The sequence below is a fragment of the Grammomys surdaster genome, unplaced genomic scaffold (genome assembly GCF_004785775.1).
Source record: "Grammomys surdaster isolate TR1022 unplaced genomic scaffold, NIH_TR_1.0 130, whole genome shotgun sequence".
NCBI classification, from domain to species: domain Eukaryota; kingdom Metazoa; phylum Chordata; class Mammalia; order Rodentia; family Muridae; genus Grammomys; species Grammomys surdaster.
Window position 1 is genome coordinate 16,933,223 of NW_021604588.1, and position 17,636 is coordinate 16,950,858.

Here is a 17,636-nt window from a genome sequence, read left to right on the forward strand (position 1 = left end):
CTTGCTGATTGTCACTATGGCCTTGAGAGTATCTCAGAAGTCAGGAGAGGGGAGCAGAATAGGAAGTGGCCACCTAGAAGAGAGGCTGAAACTCAAGGATCAAAGGACAGAAGACTTTGTAGAGGAGGCTGGCAGAGCTCCACTCCAGCCTCCGTGTTCTACAGGGTACCAGGCCCAGAGAGGGACAGTACAATACAAATCACACAGCCAGTCCTCTCCTGATCACTCAAATCACTTACTGGAGCTGAGACTAGGTAGGTGTAGAGTTTCTCTTTGGGGACAGTTTACACAAAGTTCCCACTCACACCTGACAGACTGAAAAGTGTCCCAGATGACCCCTTGGCCCAGGGTCTCAGACAACCTCCAAGTCATGAGCTATCACTCCACCCCGCTGAAGGTGCATGCCCTTGCCAAAATAGCTCAGGCATGGACAGGCCAGAGTAGGCGTGCCCACCTCACCCTGAAGGCCGGGCAGCTTCAGGGCTCTCTATGTGCTTGGCTGAGACCTTGGCAGATGAGCAAAACAACTTAGCTTCTTCCCTGGCTCAGTCCTGCTTGCTTCTCCTGGGAGGTGGTTTCTTATGTACCCTGGGTGTTTAGCCTAGGGTGTTTTCTTAATCAGTGATTGATGGGGAGGGCCCAGCCCTATCCCTGGGATGGCAGTCCTAGATTCTATAGGAAAGCAGGCCGAGGAACCCATGAGGAGCAAGCCAGTAAACAACACCCTTCTATGGCCTCTGCATCAGCTCCTACCTCCAGGTTCCCGCCCTGTTTGAGTTCTTGTTTTGGTTTCTTTCGATGATGGGATAAATAAACCAAATAAACCTTTTCCTCTGCTTGCTTTTCTGGTCACAGTGCTTTGTTGCAGCAATAGAAACCCCCAACTTGGCCCCCAAATGTCATCATCAGTCAATGAAACCCCGGAGGGTGACAATGGCAACCACAACTGATGCCAGGACACACAGCCATGCCTGGACCATTCCACTTCTGCTGCTGGGCTTCAGCAGGGCATCATCAGGTGGAAGAGATGGCTTAGTAGCTAAAAGCATTTGTCATCGAGCTTGACATCCCAAGAATGGGCTCTAGGACCCACGTGGTGGAAGGAGAGAACTGGTTTCCACAAGCTGTCCTCTGACCGCCATGAGCATGCCATGGCGCACATGCATGCACACACACATCAAATAAATATGAAAGCAAAACATTTTAGCCGGGCAGTGGTGGTACACACCTTTAATCCCAGCACTTGGGAGGCAGAGACAGGCGGATTTCTGAGTTCAAAGCCAGCCTGGTCTACAGACTGAGTTCTAGGATAGCCAGGGCTACACAGAGAAACCCTGTCTCAAAAAACAAAACAAAACAAAAAAAAAAGAAGAAGAAAAGAAGGAAGAAAGAAAGAAAGAAAGAAAGAAAGAAAGAAGAAAGAAAGGAGGGAAGGCTGTTTTTCACTTTTTATTTTATTCTGTGGCTGAGTCCGTAGACTGTGGTCCTGCTTGTCACAAGCAGTGGAACCCTAGACTCTTCCTGAGCTCCCAGGACCTAAGAAGCCATTCTAGGGCTCTCTGCAGTGAAGCCTCTTCTGCTTCTCTGGTTACAGACAAGCCAGGTTTGAGTGTCCAGAAATAAGGTCAGTGACAGATGGGAAGAGGTTTAGAGTGAAATCCTTCCTCATCTGGGTGCCTGGCTGAGACCAAAAGCCTCAAGCAAAGAATCTGGAGGGATTTGAACCTGCCTCCTGTTGCTTGGAACCCACCCACCTTACCCACCTCCTGCTGTTCCAGCCTGCTGGTTCTCAAGTGGAGAGTCACTGGGTCTCTCATCCAGACCAGGAACGTGCACCAGGAAGGCAGTTTGTCTTTCTCCTCTTTTCCTTCCTTCTTCCCAAGCTCTGCCTCCATTGAGATCTCAGCCAGATTCCTTCCTCCCACAGTAGGGGAGGGGGCAAGGGAAGAGAAGGCTTGGAGGGGCAGCTGAAGGAAAGCACAGCGGTGTTAAGTGTACACTTTATTCTATATGCTGGTCCGTTGTGTGTGCACGTGTGCATGAGTGCTGCCTGTGTGCCTCTGTGGGGATGCACTAGCGGGTACGTGTGTGTGTGTGTGTTATGTGCATATGTGGGGGCAGGTCCTGTGCCTGTTTATGCACATGTCTGTGTGATGAACATATGTGTGGATAAAGGTGCCTCTGTGTGCACATGAGTGTATGTGCTATGCACATATGTGTGGGCAAGGTGCCTGTGACTGTGTGTGCACACATGTGTATGTGTTATGCACATAGGTGGGGCAGGTGCCTCTACTTGTGTGTATATGTGTTATGCACATATGTGGGGCAGGTGCCTGTGTGTGTATGTGTTATGCACATATGTGGGGCAGGTGTCTGTGTGTACATGTGTTATGAACATATGTGGGGCAGGTGCCTGTGCTTGTGTGTGCATATATTATGGACATATGTGGGGCAGGTGCCTGTGCTTGTGTGTGCATGTGTTATGGACATATGTGGGGCAGATGCCTGTGCCTGTGTGTGCAACCTGTGATCTCAGAGGAAGATATTGCATGTTATTCCTTGTTCTCTCATGTTCTATCTTATTCATTTGAGACAGGGTCATTTTTCACTGAAGCTGGAACTGGGCTGGTAGCTAACAAGCTTCAACAATCCCCCTGTCTCAGCCCTTCACAGTTCTGAGTTCCAGGCTCCTGTGCAGCAACGCCCAGCTTTGTATGTAAGTGCTAGGATCTCAGCTCAGGTCTTCATGCTTACACAGCAAACTCTTACCCACGAGCCTGCTCTCCAGCTCCTCGATTTGGTGGTTTTGTTTACAGTTGTGAGGAATGGATCCCAGGGTCCTGACAAGCAAAGTTCCCTGCTTCTGACCTCTCCCTTCAGTACCAGTCCAAGGTTCTTAAGACACTTCATTTTTATCTTTCCCAATAAACCTAGGGAGTAGATACTGTTTGCTCTTCTTTGCAAAGGAGACAAAACAAACCCTGAAAGTCCAGGAGGTTGGAGAGTGTACAAGGTCATTGGCCTAGAAGATTGGACGCCAAGGTGTCTAAAACCAGTGCTGTCCAGTGACACAGGTGACTACCTGCAGCCCTGACAACTTGGGTATGTAGCCCCTGGGAATGAAAAGGTGAGCAAAATGACCAGGCACGGAGCATCAGTGACGCCAATTGAACACCACCAACTCTACTTGGGGTCACACATCCTAGGCCTAGACTTGAGTCTCACTCTCAGCCTTGACTGTAGCAGATCAGCAGGTAAACACAGGCAGGGTGACAGACAGCCTCCATAGTGAGTTTCAGCCCAGCCCGGCCTGCAGTGTGAGACCCTGTCTCAGAAAACGAAATGAATAAAACCAAGAAACCTCTCTTCCTCCAGGTCTCTGGAGGCATTCAGGAGCCTCAGAAGAAATGGAAATGAGAAGCAGCAGGCCCTGGTCCAGGCTGCAGCCTTTGGATGTTTGTTTGCATGTGTGTGTGTGTGTGTGTGTGTGTGTGTTCCCGTAAGGGACAGCTCCCGGTGTACGAGTGTTGAGAGGTGGAACTCTGGGAATGGTGGATTCTGAGGACTGGCTTCACTGGGGGCTGAACCACGATGGATATAGTTTGACGGTATCAATGGAGGTCTTGGGGAGTCGTAGGTAGGGTCCCAGAAGGGTGTGACTTGACCCTGCCCGGTCTCTTCTCTCAGCTTTTTGGGTACCTTCGTGGCTTTTCTCTGCCATGGCCTTCTGTGTTTCTATCTTGATACAGACCTGAAACTCTCAGAGCTCTAGACTGAGACCTCTGGAGCCAAAACCAGCCTTGACTCCTGCGGCTTGTTTCCTTGGACATTTTGTTACAAAAACAAAAAGAAACAAAAAACAAGCAAAACCTGAGCAAGGCACCCGGACACAGTGTTGCAGCCTTGGAAGGGCTCTTCCATAACATCTCTCAAGTTTTCCTTTTCTTCTTCTTCTTCCTTCTTCTTCGTCTTCTTCTCCTTCTCCTTCTCCTTCTCCTTCTCCTTCTCCTTCTCCTTCTTCTTCTCTCTCTGTCTCTCTCCCTCCCTCCCTCTCTCTCCCCTCCTTCCTTTCTTCCTCCTCCTCCTCCTCCTCCTCCTCCTCCTCCTCCTCCTCCTCCTCTACCTTCTATAAGCCTCAGATGTGGTTACTGAGAATGAGAGGCAGGTGAATGGCTTCTTACCTTGAGGTTGTGAGACCCTGTCTCAAAAAATGAAATGAATAAAACCAAGAAACCCCTCTTCCTCCAGGTCTCTGGAGGCATCAGGAGCCTTAGAAGAAATGAAAAGAAATAGCTCTCTTCTCTGATCCCTGTGCCCAGATCTGTGACCCAGGTATATGAAAACACCAGGAGACACATTCAAGCAAGATTTTGTTTAAAAGAGTAAGAGTTATGGAAAAGTTTCTGATTAACTTAGTTGTCTCTTTCTTCTCATCAAGCAGTTAAAACGACACATTCAGAAACATGTTTCTTTAATAGATAATTTCCTGTTTAAAATAAATGAGGTAATCTCACCACTGGCTTGTTTTGTTTTCTTCATTTTGTTTTTTCAATGAAGTTTGTCAATTTTATACATGAACATAGTGCTTTCTTTCTCCAGACAGGGTTTCTCTATGTAGTCCTGGCTGTCCTGGAACTCATGTAGAATAGACTGACCTGTAACTTACAGAGATCCTCCTGCCTCTGCCTCCTGAGCTGGGATGAAAGCATGGCTTGTAGTGCGCTCCCTGCTCTGGCCACTCCTGTCCTCTACTGGTCCCCTCCCACCCTGTCATCTGCCCACATTCTCTCACTGAAGTTTGTCTTTGCAACAACTCCAAACGTCTCCAGGAACAAGCCAAAAGCAAAAATAACTCTCAATTATGAGTAAGAGAGTAAGTTCCAGGCAGAAACTATTCACCCTGGCTTTGCAGAGCCAGTGAAGGAGGTGTGGCCCTTCAACTCAATTTCTGCCCAGTCCTTTGGCTCTGATGTTTATTGAATTAATAATCTACTTATCTGTTCACTTACATACTTATCGAACTCCTGGGGTCCGAACCCAAGGCCTTGCACACATCAAGCATTCTCATGCTGAGGAACACCCCATCTTGGCTACGACTGCTTTGAACAAGGTACGTCTGTGTTGAGCCCTGTTACCAGGGACAGAAGAGGAACTCGCCCAAGAAACACTGTTTTAAGAAGCCAAGTCAGTCCTCGAGGTGCAGAATGGGCTCCCTCTGGAGCTGGAGGCAAAGGTTGGAGCTTAAAGCCCCCCAGGGGCTCAGGTTTAACACAGGCCCAACCAACAAGCCTTTGTTCTCCTGCCCTGCTCCCCTGTGCCCTGCATGGCTAGTGTTCCTGCCAGGGTTTGGCCCTGGGCCCTGGAGAGATCTTAAGATCTACTTTCCCTTTGGCTGGGATGGTGCACTGGAGTGATTTGGCTCAAGAACAACTTTGCCTCCAAATTTAAAAACAAAATCCAGTACTTATTTCTCCACATTTTTCTAAAAATTATTAAGGGACCTAGAGACTCCCCCCCCCCAAAATCAGGAACCATTTTGGCTTTAGGGAAACAAACAAACAAACAAACAACAACAAAACAAGGAACCTCTGAAATACAGCCTTGATGGGATACTGAAGGTATCCTTCCCAACCCTGACACCTTAAACCTGACCTACATCTCCATTTTATCACAAAATAAACTTCCCAAGAAGCTCTGTTCAAGCTCCAGATACTGTTGGCTGCCTTCATTTCTCTAAACTCTGAACTGGGACTGCCTAGTGTGGGGATGGGGGGCTGTGGGGGGGGTTCTCAACCTGTGGGTTGTGCCTCCTTGGGGTGGGGTCAAGAGACCTTCTCACAGGGGTTGCCTAAGACCCCCTGGAAAACACAGATATTTATATTACATTAAGATCCATAGCAGTAGCAAAGCTATAGTTATGAAGTCACAATGAAAATTTTATAATTGGGGGTCACCACAGCATGAGGAACTGTATTAAAGGGTGACAGCATTAAGAAGATTGAGAACCACCAGCCTAACGGACTATTGAGACATGGTTCTGTGGCCACAGTGATCTCTGAGAGTCAGGGTCTGAGTTCAAGTCCTATTTCTGGGTCACAGATGCCATTTGATACTTCTCTGAGCAGACACAAGTACTGGGCAGAGAAAAAGCGTGGGGGTGGGGGAGGAGCGTTCCAAGGGAGCAGAGGACTCAGTCCATCACCTTGCCACTACTGTGCTGAGACAATAGCTGTGTACTGCCATGTCCAACCCCAGTGAGAATCATGTTCTAAATCTTTTTCCCCTGGAGATAGAACCTAGGGTTTCCATGGTAAGAGCTCTGCCACAGATCTTCCCCATCCCCGCCAGGCAGAAAGTTGTTACCACAAACTTGCCAGATAATCTGATGGCTACCCAGGACCTAGTGTCTGCTTCACCTCTGCCATTGCTTCTGTGAGAATACAGTGAGCAGAGGTGTGCGCCACTATGCCAGCGTGGACTGACACCCAGGGCCCACTCTGCTGTCCCAGCCTCCCTCCCTGGAGCCCCAGAGGCATTGCCCAACCAAGTCAAAGGTTCTGGAAATTTTTCATTTGTAACAGACGGGAGGGAGGCTGTCCCTCCTCACCCCACCCTAGAGCCTGTTCTGAGGGGTTCTAGAGAATGTAGCAGGTGTGGGGGTGGGGTTGGAGGAGCCACCGCCCACTATACCACATTCCCAGGTCCTGCCAGAGCCCCGGCTATCTCCCTTAGGAGACAGAACAGGGGAAAGCACAGCAGCCCTCCACACAGGAAAATCAGACACTCTGGGACTTTTATTTACACCAAAGGCAAGGGAGGGATACAGAGGAAGGGTTTTGGAAGCCAGTAATGGGAAAGCAAAGCTCTTAGACTCAGTTGCACTGAGGTGTGGGCCCTGCTGCTGGACCCAAGAGGATAACCAGAAAAGCAAAAAAACAAAGCAGTCTGCAGCAGGAACCAAATTTTCAGGCTGGAAGAACCAGGCTCACAGAACCAAGAGTCCCACATAGGGGATGTGACCACACAGCACGCTCCAGGGGCTGAAGTCCACCTTGGAGCAAACCTGGCAGAGTCCCAGGACAGCCCCTGAAAGCTTTTGACTTTGAACATTTTGAGTTAATTCTTAGCCAGACTTTGGGAGACACTGGGCCAGATGTGCTTTACTTTGTTGCTTTTACAATTTGGGAGGTGGGGAGGAAGAGACTCCCAGGGAAGGAAGCAACGTTGACTGCTCATCCCTTCCCTGGATCACACTTCTCCCCACCCTGGGGCTCAGCAGCGTAGGACCTGGAAAGCCTCCCTTTCTGCCTCTTTCCAGCTAACTGTATGTGGCCTTTCCTCCTGTTTCCCGTCCATCTCCCATTCTAGCGCTATCCAGCAAGCATCACTCTGTCACAAGTGTGAACCCGCAGCTCTAGGGACTGGGCATATTCAGCAGGACCTTCCAGAACGGGTCTGGGTCTAAATGAGCAACTTCTCTGTCCATCTTCCCAGCTTACCCACCCACCAGTACCTAATGGCTGGACTCAGTAGGTGAGGTATGAATATCATGGCTTTGTGTGCCCCAGGAAGCCTCAGGCCAGCAGACTGACATGGATCCTGCGGAGTGGTCCCAAAAACCTTCTCTGGATTTTGAATATTCTAGAAGCAAAGTTGAAATCCTGGCCTGCTGTTGAGGTTGGCCAATGGTCATGGCAAGAGGAACCTCTCTGTGAGATACTTTAAAAACAGTTGTGACACACGCCAGTACAACTTACAACTTTAAGGGTTTCTTCTCCACTTCCTCCCAGCATTCCATGGTAGTCCATGAACCATCCTTGGTGTGTGCCAAGCCTGGGACTCTTGCCTTCACTAATCTTTGAATCCAAGTGAGATGTAGACCTAAGAGACGTGAACTCAACCGCCATGGTGACTCTGGTCCCCTGGCTTCCTCTGCTCCTACATACAACTAGCTCAGCCCTCCCGAGAAAATTTCCATCGCAAGCCTGTCTAATTCCCAACCTCCATTGCTTTTCCAATGTCATTCTTGGCCTTTGCTTTTTTCTTTCTTCATGCCTACCTCTTACTTACTGGTCCCTCCTCTAAATATACATGTCAGTTCTCATTCAGGGTCTCTCTCTCTCTCTCCCTCTCCCTCTCCCTCTCCCTCTCCCTCTCCCTCTCCCTCTCCCTCTCCCTCTCTCTCTCTCTCTCTCTCTCTCTCTCTCTCTCTCTCTCTCTCTCTCTCCCTCCTCAATCAAATGGGGGCCTTAGACACCTATTACAGTGAACTGGTGTGGCTAGCCACATCTGCAGGAGTCCTGACAGCTCAGAACACAACAGCTGGCCCAGACCACGCTGGCCCAGGTTCCAGCCCTGAGAGCACCTGTTGCAGCCTCCCAGTTTGCTTCTGACCCTGACCTCCCTCCCTCATTGCCAGGTGCATGCTTATGTAGATGGGTGAAAATGATACACTTCGATCTTCCTTCAATTGTCACCACACAGCTGTGAACACGGGTTACAAAGCATCATGGTCTTTAAAGATGGTTTTCTTCCTTTTCTTTCTTCCCAAACCCGTAATTAAACTCCCAGATGACAGTCTTGGTGGAGAAAAGAGATGGGGGAGATAGACTTCTGAAACAAACAGCTCCCTCGCTGTTTTCAGTGAAAGAATCAAGGAAGGCCACAGCTAGTGCCGTCAGCCCCTCAACCTTTTCAGAAACTAGCAACCATTACATTAGAGGTCTGTGTCCTCCTCCCTAAAATCCACCCACTACCCGCATGAGTCGGACCCCAGATTTGCCATGGGCCTGCCTGCATGTATCCCCGTAAGGCTATAACTAGCACAGGAAGCAAACTAATCCTAATCCCAACCTTGGCCTAATTTTCTGCAGAACTGACTCCTGGATCCACACAAGTCCAACAGTGGCTCAGCGGATGAGCAGGGGGGCCAGCTCCTGCCTCACAGCCAACCAGTTCAACAATAGCACACGAAGCAGGGTTCCTCTTCCGAGTTCCCACAAGTCCGAGTCTGAAGTGCTGGAGGATTCACACTGTCCCCTGGGCAGAAGCATTCTGGAGTCACCTGCCCCTGAAGCTCTGATTAGCGCACGAAGGACACCACACTGGTGGCCACTCCAAATGGGGCAGAATACGCTGCGGCAAATCCTTGCAGGCCAATGACAATGTACCGGCATCCTTTGCTGATGGCCTTCCCGAAATTCTATTTTTAGGAAGAGAAAAGCAAAAGTTAGGTGAGGCAACCTGTTCATTCTTCCATGGGTCATCGTGAGGCGTACAGAGGATCATTTACCCTTGTGTATCCAGTAAACTATCTAGGCCCAGTGTCTTCACACCTGTAGCGACTCAGGTCCCGACCCCTGCTCACTACAGGTGTTCTCCTTGCACAGTCCGTTTCCAGATAATTTGCAAGACTTCTTAAAAACAGAATGGAGGCTGACAGTTCCAGAACTAAAACGCCTTTGTTGTTTTAAACTAAGACTGACCCCACTGTCAGGGCCATCATAGGCCGGGTTGAATTTTCCTTCAGGCATGTTGTCAGACAGCCCAGCTGGTCCTTCCTATGTACCTAGTCCCTACTCTGGTCTGACCCACACTTTTGTTTTCTTTTCTTTTTTTTTTTTCTTTTTCTTTTTTGTTTTTCGAGACAGGGTTTCTCTGTGTAGCCCTGGCTGTCCTGGAACTCATTCTGTAGACCAGGCTGGCCTCGAACTCAGAAATCCTTCTGCCTCTGCCTCCCAAGTGCTGGGATTAAAGGCATTCGCCACCACCACCCCGGCTTGACCAACACTTTTGTAACCCGGAAGTCTTTTTATGTTTCCAGAACAAACTGACATTTGTTAAGGGTAAGGACCAGGCTGTGTTTTCTGCCTCCTGTTCCTCCTTGGTGAGGGTGCTGCCGAGAGAGGGGACATTTCCAGGAAATCAAATAGAATCACATCAAAACTTTGAGACCACTAACGGCCAATGTCTACTGAACTGTGATCCCCAGTATTCCTCGTCCCACCTCCAAATTCTGTTGTCATTCTTGGTGACTTTGACATCCATGTAGCCAACCGGAACCTTTTCTCACACCTCTAAGCTTTCAGCCCTGTGATTTTTCTGAATATAAAATATACAGCCTGGTTCCACCGGAAGATCTCCGATCCCAATCACAAGACGCACCATGATATCCAGTGCTATCTGGTGAAGCCAGCCCACTTGCCCAGGAATTCTGATCTCTCTTTTGGACACAGCCCCAACCTCGGAGCCTATGGTCTTTATTGCTTGAATTATATATCCTTGGAAATTTTGATCATCTTTGCCCATTGCCTCCAAGGCCAGCACACTGGCTCCTGGCATCCCTCCCCTTACACACACCAGAAGTGTAACCAAGGGGAATCAGCCTGTTTTCTCTGTCTGGTCTTCCCCACAGTTGTTCTTCTCCATTATTCCTTGCTTTCTCTTCTCTGGTAGCATCCTTCTCCTCTGTCAGTCCATCCCTTAGCCTGTATCTTGACACTATTTCTTGCCCAGTGTCTCTATTCTCCAAGTGAAAAAGCTACCAGACACTGACTGCAATCCACACTTCTTCCCTGGCGTACTGGGTGCTCCCCACACCCATCCAGGGACTGCTTGATCAAGGATGCCTCCATGTTGCCTGATTCACAGAGGGCTCTGTCCTTTCCCTCCCAAAAGTCTTGCAGTGGCTCACTCTGTGATCACTTAACCCCAGCATCTCCTGGTTCTCTCCTACTTCACAGGGTACTCCTCCTAAACACTGTTGGTTTTATCTTCTTGCAACGTTTGAAATCATTGAGGTCTTTGTTACTCAACCCTGGGTCATTTTCTGATATCTGCTTAGAACACCTCAGACTTGGAAAGTTTCTTAGATGCTAGTAACTCTTCAGCTCAGAGTCATGCATTCAGCTCCCCATTCAGGGCATCCATATTTTTATATCCCATAATTCTTCTGTCTTTCCTTTGCATGAAGCAAGCTGGCCTAACTCAGGTGATTGCTGCATCCTAAGGGACCAGCAGTATGGCACAGAGCTGAATCCTCCCCAAAGAAATCTGGCTTCAGAGCCTGAGGCCTTCACCCCATGTTACACTTCTCTGTCTAATGAAGGCAGTCTGTAAGTGACCATGTGCTCACAGCCAGGAGTGAATTCCAGTCCCATACCTTCCTGAATGCTCCTTGGCCTCAGTTTCCTTGTCTGTAAAATGGGAATATGTAGTAACCTTTTCCTGTGGTAAAGAGGATGGATGAGTTTTTAAGGGAAGGACTGGGAATAGTGCTAGCACATGCTACAGGCAGGGCTAGTGCCCAGAGTCAGCTCTCCAGAGAATAAGGACTTCTCTCTGCTACAGAGTAACTTAGGTTTGTGGTAGCAATATAAGCAGTCTGACATATTATTTCTCAGGAAACTTTTTTCCCTCTAATATCTATTTATTCATTTATTTATTATTTTTGAGGAAGGATCTCACCCAGTGGCTGAACTGGCATGGAACATACCATGGAACATGTAACCCAGGTTGGCTTTCAATTCGTGTCTATCCTCCTGCTTCAGGTTGCTCGCTGCTGGGATTATAGGTGTAAGTCACAACACCTGGCTAGAAAAGGTTTCTAAAGACCATACAGACTTACTGCTTCTCAGTTCTGTCTGGAGTTTTCCACAGCATGGATGTCAGAGTCTCACACCTGTAGATACCTCCAACCTGTAGAGACTCTTTCCCTGAATTCCTTACTAGGTCATGACAAGCTTTGAAAGAAACTGGTACATTTATATCTTCTCAACACCATTCTACCCATTTCTCAAGGAGGAGGAAGAAAAAAGAGGGAGTTTTATGAATAATGCCAATTATTACTTAAAACACAACAATGCAACAGTAGAGTTCAATTTGTTTTACTCTTTCAATGAGAGAGAAAAAGGGGGGGATGTTTAAAAGAGTTGGGAGAATTTTACATGTTTGAAACAAACACCATGTCCCTGGGAAGCAATGGCAGCTAACACTGGTCCTTCACAATCTGGGGGAAGTCTGCTGGATAGCTCATTAACTGCAACCCTATCAACACAGCTTTGAGAAGAGACCAAAGAAGCTCTTGACTTCAAGGGACTCCCACTAGATTTAGTGCCAGGCTAGCTCACCAGATTCACACCTTACCTTCAGAGCCCGTGACTGTTATTTTCCTGAATGTTAAGGACTTTGGCAGTATGAGTCAGCTCTTGAGATGGGAGGGTCCCTGGGGCCTCCAGCATACTAGGCAAAAAGTGGCTGTACCTGGGTAAGTATCCTAGTCAGAGGGATGCAGGGAGAGTCAGGGAGAAGATGGTGGTGGTCCATTACTGGCTTTGAAAGAAAGGAAGATGGCCTCCGGAGCTGCATACAGCCATGAAGGACCAGCTCTGATGATTTTAGTTCAGGACTGTAGAGGACATTGGCTCCAGTCCACAGTGGTGCTGGGGACTCCTTGTCCCTCTGATTTAGAAGAGGAAACCATCTCTCCACAGATATCACGATCTGTTCACAAAGATCAATCCTTCTATTGGGCTGCTCTCAGGTCTGGTGCCAACCTGAGGTGGTTGGTGGTCAGCTACGGATCTGAGTGCATGAGAACCCACCCCCTCAAAGGATGGAAGCCCAAACTCTAGGGCCTCAACCAGATGCCCTGGTACCTGATCATCCACATGGACTAATTTATTGACTGGATACTACCTGCTATGTATGTCGGTAACACAGGTGTGTTAAGGGCCATACTTCCCCCAACCCAGCCTCTTCTTTGCTTGTTTGGTTGACTTGTTAGATTTTTGTCCTTCCTAACCCCTGCCAAGACAAGGTCTGTGTATATGTAGCCCTGGCTGGCCTTGAACTCAGAGATCCACCTGCCTCTGCCTCCTGAGATTAAAGGTGTGTGCCTCTGCCCTCATTATCAGATGGTATAGAAGAAAGGGAGACAGTGCGGGGAAGCCACGCCTAGAGTCACAGGCTGTTGGACAGCCATGAGGCTCATTATGTCTGGTAGACCAGCTCTTGGCCTCTACTTTAAAGAGGACATTTTTCCTACTCCCCCCACCCCACTTTTTGGTGGCATGGCCAAACCTAGGTCTTGGTACATGCTAAGCACATGTTCTACCAGCTAGCTCCACCCTCAATGCTCATTTTTCTTTTTAGGGTGCCACTCACTGTGTAGCCCAGGTTGACCCTGACCTCCTACCTGACTTATCCCACGCTTGCCGTTTTACCTTCAACAGTCTCTTAGCTTCCTGATTAACACGGCTTAGTTCTTTTTCTTACCACACTTCTCCCGTGCCTCTCAAGGGTGCCTGCAAGGGCAGGCTATGATTTTCAGCTAAGTTCTGAGGCATGTTCCATCCTTCTCGCCCACAGATCTGCAGAGGAGGGGGCCAGGCCGGCCTCCCTCCCTCTCCCTCCCAGCTGTCTGACTGTGCAGCCTCAATCTCTTCAACTTCCAGTCTCCCTCACTACAAAGGGGGCACAACCCCATCTTCCCAAGGTTGCTGAGGGGGCTGAGGCATGGAACATAAAGAAGATAACAGCTATCCAGCCTCCTTGTGGAACCCCACCAACTTAGGTTTTTTCTTTTCCCCAGTGCCCAGGAGACAGCAATTTAAACAGTAATATGTGCACCGTAGGAATGCAATTATTACGTTTTACAATCAACTGGGAACATTGGTCTCTGCAAGAGGCCCAAGCAAAAAGGTTTCCAGAAAGCTGGACCAGAGCAGCTGGTCTAGCCCCTGGGTAGGACCATGCTGGCGGGGGTGGGTGGGGCAGCAGGGGAGTGAGCCTGTTCTTTCATGTTGCACAAAAGCCAATAACTTTCCTTAAATAGAAGCAGGAAAGGGGCTTATGTGAAGGATCTGAGAAGTTAACAGGAGTGGGAACTAAAAACACATTCCATAATAACCAATAACCGGAGCTATTCATTTTTAAAAGAAAGCTTTGCCTGGCAACTGAGGGAGTGCAGGTCACCTCCCATCTTCCGCAGGAGCCTTGCTTGTTCTTACGGCTTTGCAGGAAAGGGGGGTTCCTTGGTTTTCTTCCTTCTTGTTGAAGCCTGGTACCCTCTCAGCTGGCCTGAGAAAGTGGAGGCCAAGCTGACCCTTTGAGCCCTCCTCACTTGGGGCTGTAATCTCATTTAGACTTCTTGGATCTACTGAGCTAATGCATAAGATTCCAGAGCTTTCTTCTCCCATCCTAGCCAAAAAAAAAAACCCTTCCCATGTCAAAATCTCTGTCTCTGTCTCTGTCTCTCTCTCTCTTACACACAAACACACACACACACACACACACACACTCATTCATAAGATCTACCAGTTTGCTCAGCAGTTAAGAGCTTTGACTACTTTCTAGAGGACCTGGTTGAGTTCCCAGCACCCACATGGTGGCTCAGACCATATGTAACTCAGTTCCAGGGAAAGCAATGCCCATTTCCAGTCTCTGTGGGCATAAGGCAAGTGGCACAAACATACATGTAGGCCAAACACTCATATACATAATGATCTTATAAAGTGAACCATCGGTGGCCCCAAGACATTTTAAAGTTCTGTCCCCTTCCCAAACATTCTTATCCCAGAAGGAAACCACAGACACAACAGACCCCTCTCTGCCTCTGCTCAGTCCCTAAAGACAACCAAGCTATGTCCTGTCTAGATTTTCCTAGTTCATGTAAAGGGAATCATGGGAACCATATATAACCCGTGGGTCTGGCTTTCTTAATGCCATGTTGAGGTACATGGCAGACGCTAACATGGGCTTCATTCCTTCTTATGGCTACTGAAGGCCCATGGTGAAAGTTCATGGTGTGCCTCACACTGGTTCATCTGCTCAGATTCTTCGATCATTTTCACCTTTTGGCCGTTGGTGATACTTCTGTGAACATGTGGGTAAAACTATTTACTTCATAAACATTTATGATGGCAAAACACTCACATGAAGAACTAAAATAAAAGACTATTTACTTGAGTAACTGTTTTCAATTTGTTTTAAAGCGAGGGTCTTATGTAGCCCAGCAACTTTCTAGGGTAACCAAAAATTACTTTGATTTTTTACAAACTTTGTGTTTTGTTTTTTTGGGAGACGGTTTCTCTGTGTAGCCCTGGCTGTCCTGGAACTCACTCTGTAGACCAGGCTGGCCTCAAACTCAGAGATCCACCTGCCTCTGCCTCCTAAGTGCTGGGATTAAAGGCGTGTACACCACCACCACCTAGCTATTTTTCCAAAAATTTCTAAGTTACATTTATTTAATGTATTTAGTGTGCATGAATGTGTGCACATGTGCTAAAAGGTGCATGTGATCAAGTAGAAGTTGTGGGAGTCGGTTTCGGAAGGTTCAGGGATTGAACTCACATGGATTAGGTTTAGCCTCGAGCACCCTTACCCATAGAGCCAGACCTTGAGTTCTGGTCTTGTGCCCACTTCCAGAGTGCTGGGATTGCAAGCGTGTACCACCATTCCTAGTTTATATACCTCTAGAGCTCCAACCAGGATTCCAGACACGCTAGGCACTACCTGAGCCACACCCCAGGCCAGCCTTCTATTTCAAGTGTTTATTTATAAACAGTGTTTCTCTGTGTAGACCTGACTGTCCTGGAACTTGCTGTAGAGATCCGATGCTCTCCCTTCCCAGTGCTGGGATTTAAGGTGCACACCACCACCGACTGACTGACTGACAATCTTTTTTAGAATAGCTGCCCTAATAATGAGTGGAGTCTGGTTACCTCAGTTTCAGGCAGGGTGAGCTCTTTATTAATAGATTTGTCATATAACTCAGGCTGGCCCTGTCTTACCAATCGTCCTGTCCCACCCTCTAGAGCACCTGGGATTACAGGTGTGGGTTTCCTAGCTTTGACTTCATGTTAAACCTTATCTTCTCTCCTTCCAGTGTCCATGTCAGGGCTATTTGAAAGTGTCACTGACTTTACTTGCCTCACCCGGATGAGTAATTGCTAATACTCTGCTATGACATGAGAGATCAGGGTGCCCTGCTCTGTGATCTCTCCCTGGAGGGCTGGGGGCTCTATTTGCACCTCTAGTGTATGCGCAATGCCTGGCACAGAGTGGCCACCCCCAAAACGTCTCTAAAAGCCAGCCACCAACTAAGGAACCCACCATCTATTCACTTTCAGATGGTTTCCTTAATCCCCAAAGTCCTACTTCAACAACGTATTTTATCATTGCCTGCTTGTGAGGAAGCACAGGCCATATCATTCGGAATGATAAACTAAACTGGCAAGGGACCGAATATCTCAGGTATGACAAAGGTCACCCACTGGAGACTACTGATAACTGGACAGTAATTCCGGAGAGTCCAGAGGACTTTGGCCAGGACACAATGAGTTTCGTGATTCCCCTCCACCCCACCTAGCCTTGTCTAGGTCAAGAGAGCAATTCTGCTGTTCCCGGCCAGGGGCACCTAGAAACCAGAACCGCTCACCCTGCAAACTCATTCCGTATCCCATCCATCCTGCCTCTTGCTCTCCCACCAAAGTAAAAAGGCAGGCAGAATATCTGAAGTTTCGAGGTTCAGAGACAGTTGATTAGAGAAGGAGGGGCAACAGGTTCTAGGTATGTACTGGCTGAGTTAGCAGGCCCCGCGGGTTAACCCCAGGGTCCAGGACCAAATCACCTAACGTGCTCCAGTGGCGGGGTGCCCCGGAGAGAGTGTGGGAAATAGATGGAGCTGGACTGCAACTTCGCAGCTGGGTCCGGGGCTCCAAGTTAACTAACTAACCTCGCCACGGCTTCAGCATCCCCACCAGCTCCAACTGGGAACAAGGGTCCTGCCCGCCTAAGCCTGTGCGCTCAGCGACACCCTCCTAGTGATGGTCCCGGGAGCAGCGGGGACGCGGGCACAACTCCACCCAGTACGACTCCTGGTTCGTTCTGGATCAGGGCGGCCGGGCCGTGGTGACCTACCTTGCCGTACTTCTTCAGTTTTCGCCGGTACCTCTTCTTGGGCTTGTCGCCTGGCGTGGGCTCCTCCAGGGAGTCATAGCGCTCGGGCAGCGCAGCCAAGTGCACCCTGCGTGCGCTCGGGGTCCCCGCGCGCCGTCCGCCCTCTTCGCATTCACAGTCCGGGCTCGCCGGGTCCTCGTCCTCGCCCTCCAGGTGCTCCACGATGGCTTCTGTCTCCTCGTCACCGGCGCGGCGCGACCGCCCCAGGGGCCCTCGGCCGGTCAAGCCGCTTGCCACCTTGCTTCGGAGCCGGGAGCCCACCGTCATGATGCCGCGGAGCTGCGGAGAAGAGCCCGGGCTATGAGGCAACCTTTGCTCCGCGCCCCGCCCCGCTCCTGCCCCAGTGGACCGCCCCGGCCCGGTGCGATCCGGGAACCAGAGGTCGCAGCACACCCATGCGGTGGGGTCCAGGATTACGGGCGCAGCCATAAGGCTTTCGGGAGAACCCTGCAGCAGAAGCCAGAGCTCAGGGAAGGCAAATTCAGACTCCAAACAACAGACCTACTACAGCAGTCAGCATTTAAAACTGGTCAGGCGTGGTGGCACACACCTTTAATCCCCGCACTTGGAAGGCTGAGGCAGGCAGGTCTCTGAGTTCAAGGCTATCCCGGTCTACAGAGCAAGTTCCAGGATAGCCTAGACTACAGACAAAACTGGTCTAAAACTGGTCAGGCGTG

At 49.2% G+C, this 17,636-nt stretch overlaps 1 protein-coding gene across 1 annotated transcript; it reads right to left on the reverse strand.

Annotated features, from left to right (window-relative positions):
* Positions 1 to 8,465: 8,465 nt before the first annotated feature.
* On the reverse strand, positions 8,466 to 17,229 carry CUNH1orf115 (chromosome unknown C1orf115 homolog). Its single transcript, XM_028759527.1, has 2 exons — positions 16,921 to 17,229; positions 8,466 to 9,202 (listed from the first exon to the last, which is right to left on the reverse strand). The coding sequence occupies exons 1-2, from the start codon at positions 17,224 to 17,226 to the stop codon at positions 9,083 to 9,085; spliced, it is 426 nt and encodes a 141-aa protein (XP_028615360.1). The 5' UTR covers positions 17,227 to 17,229; the 3' UTR covers positions 8,466 to 9,082.
* Positions 17,230 to 17,636: the final 407 nt, after the last annotated feature.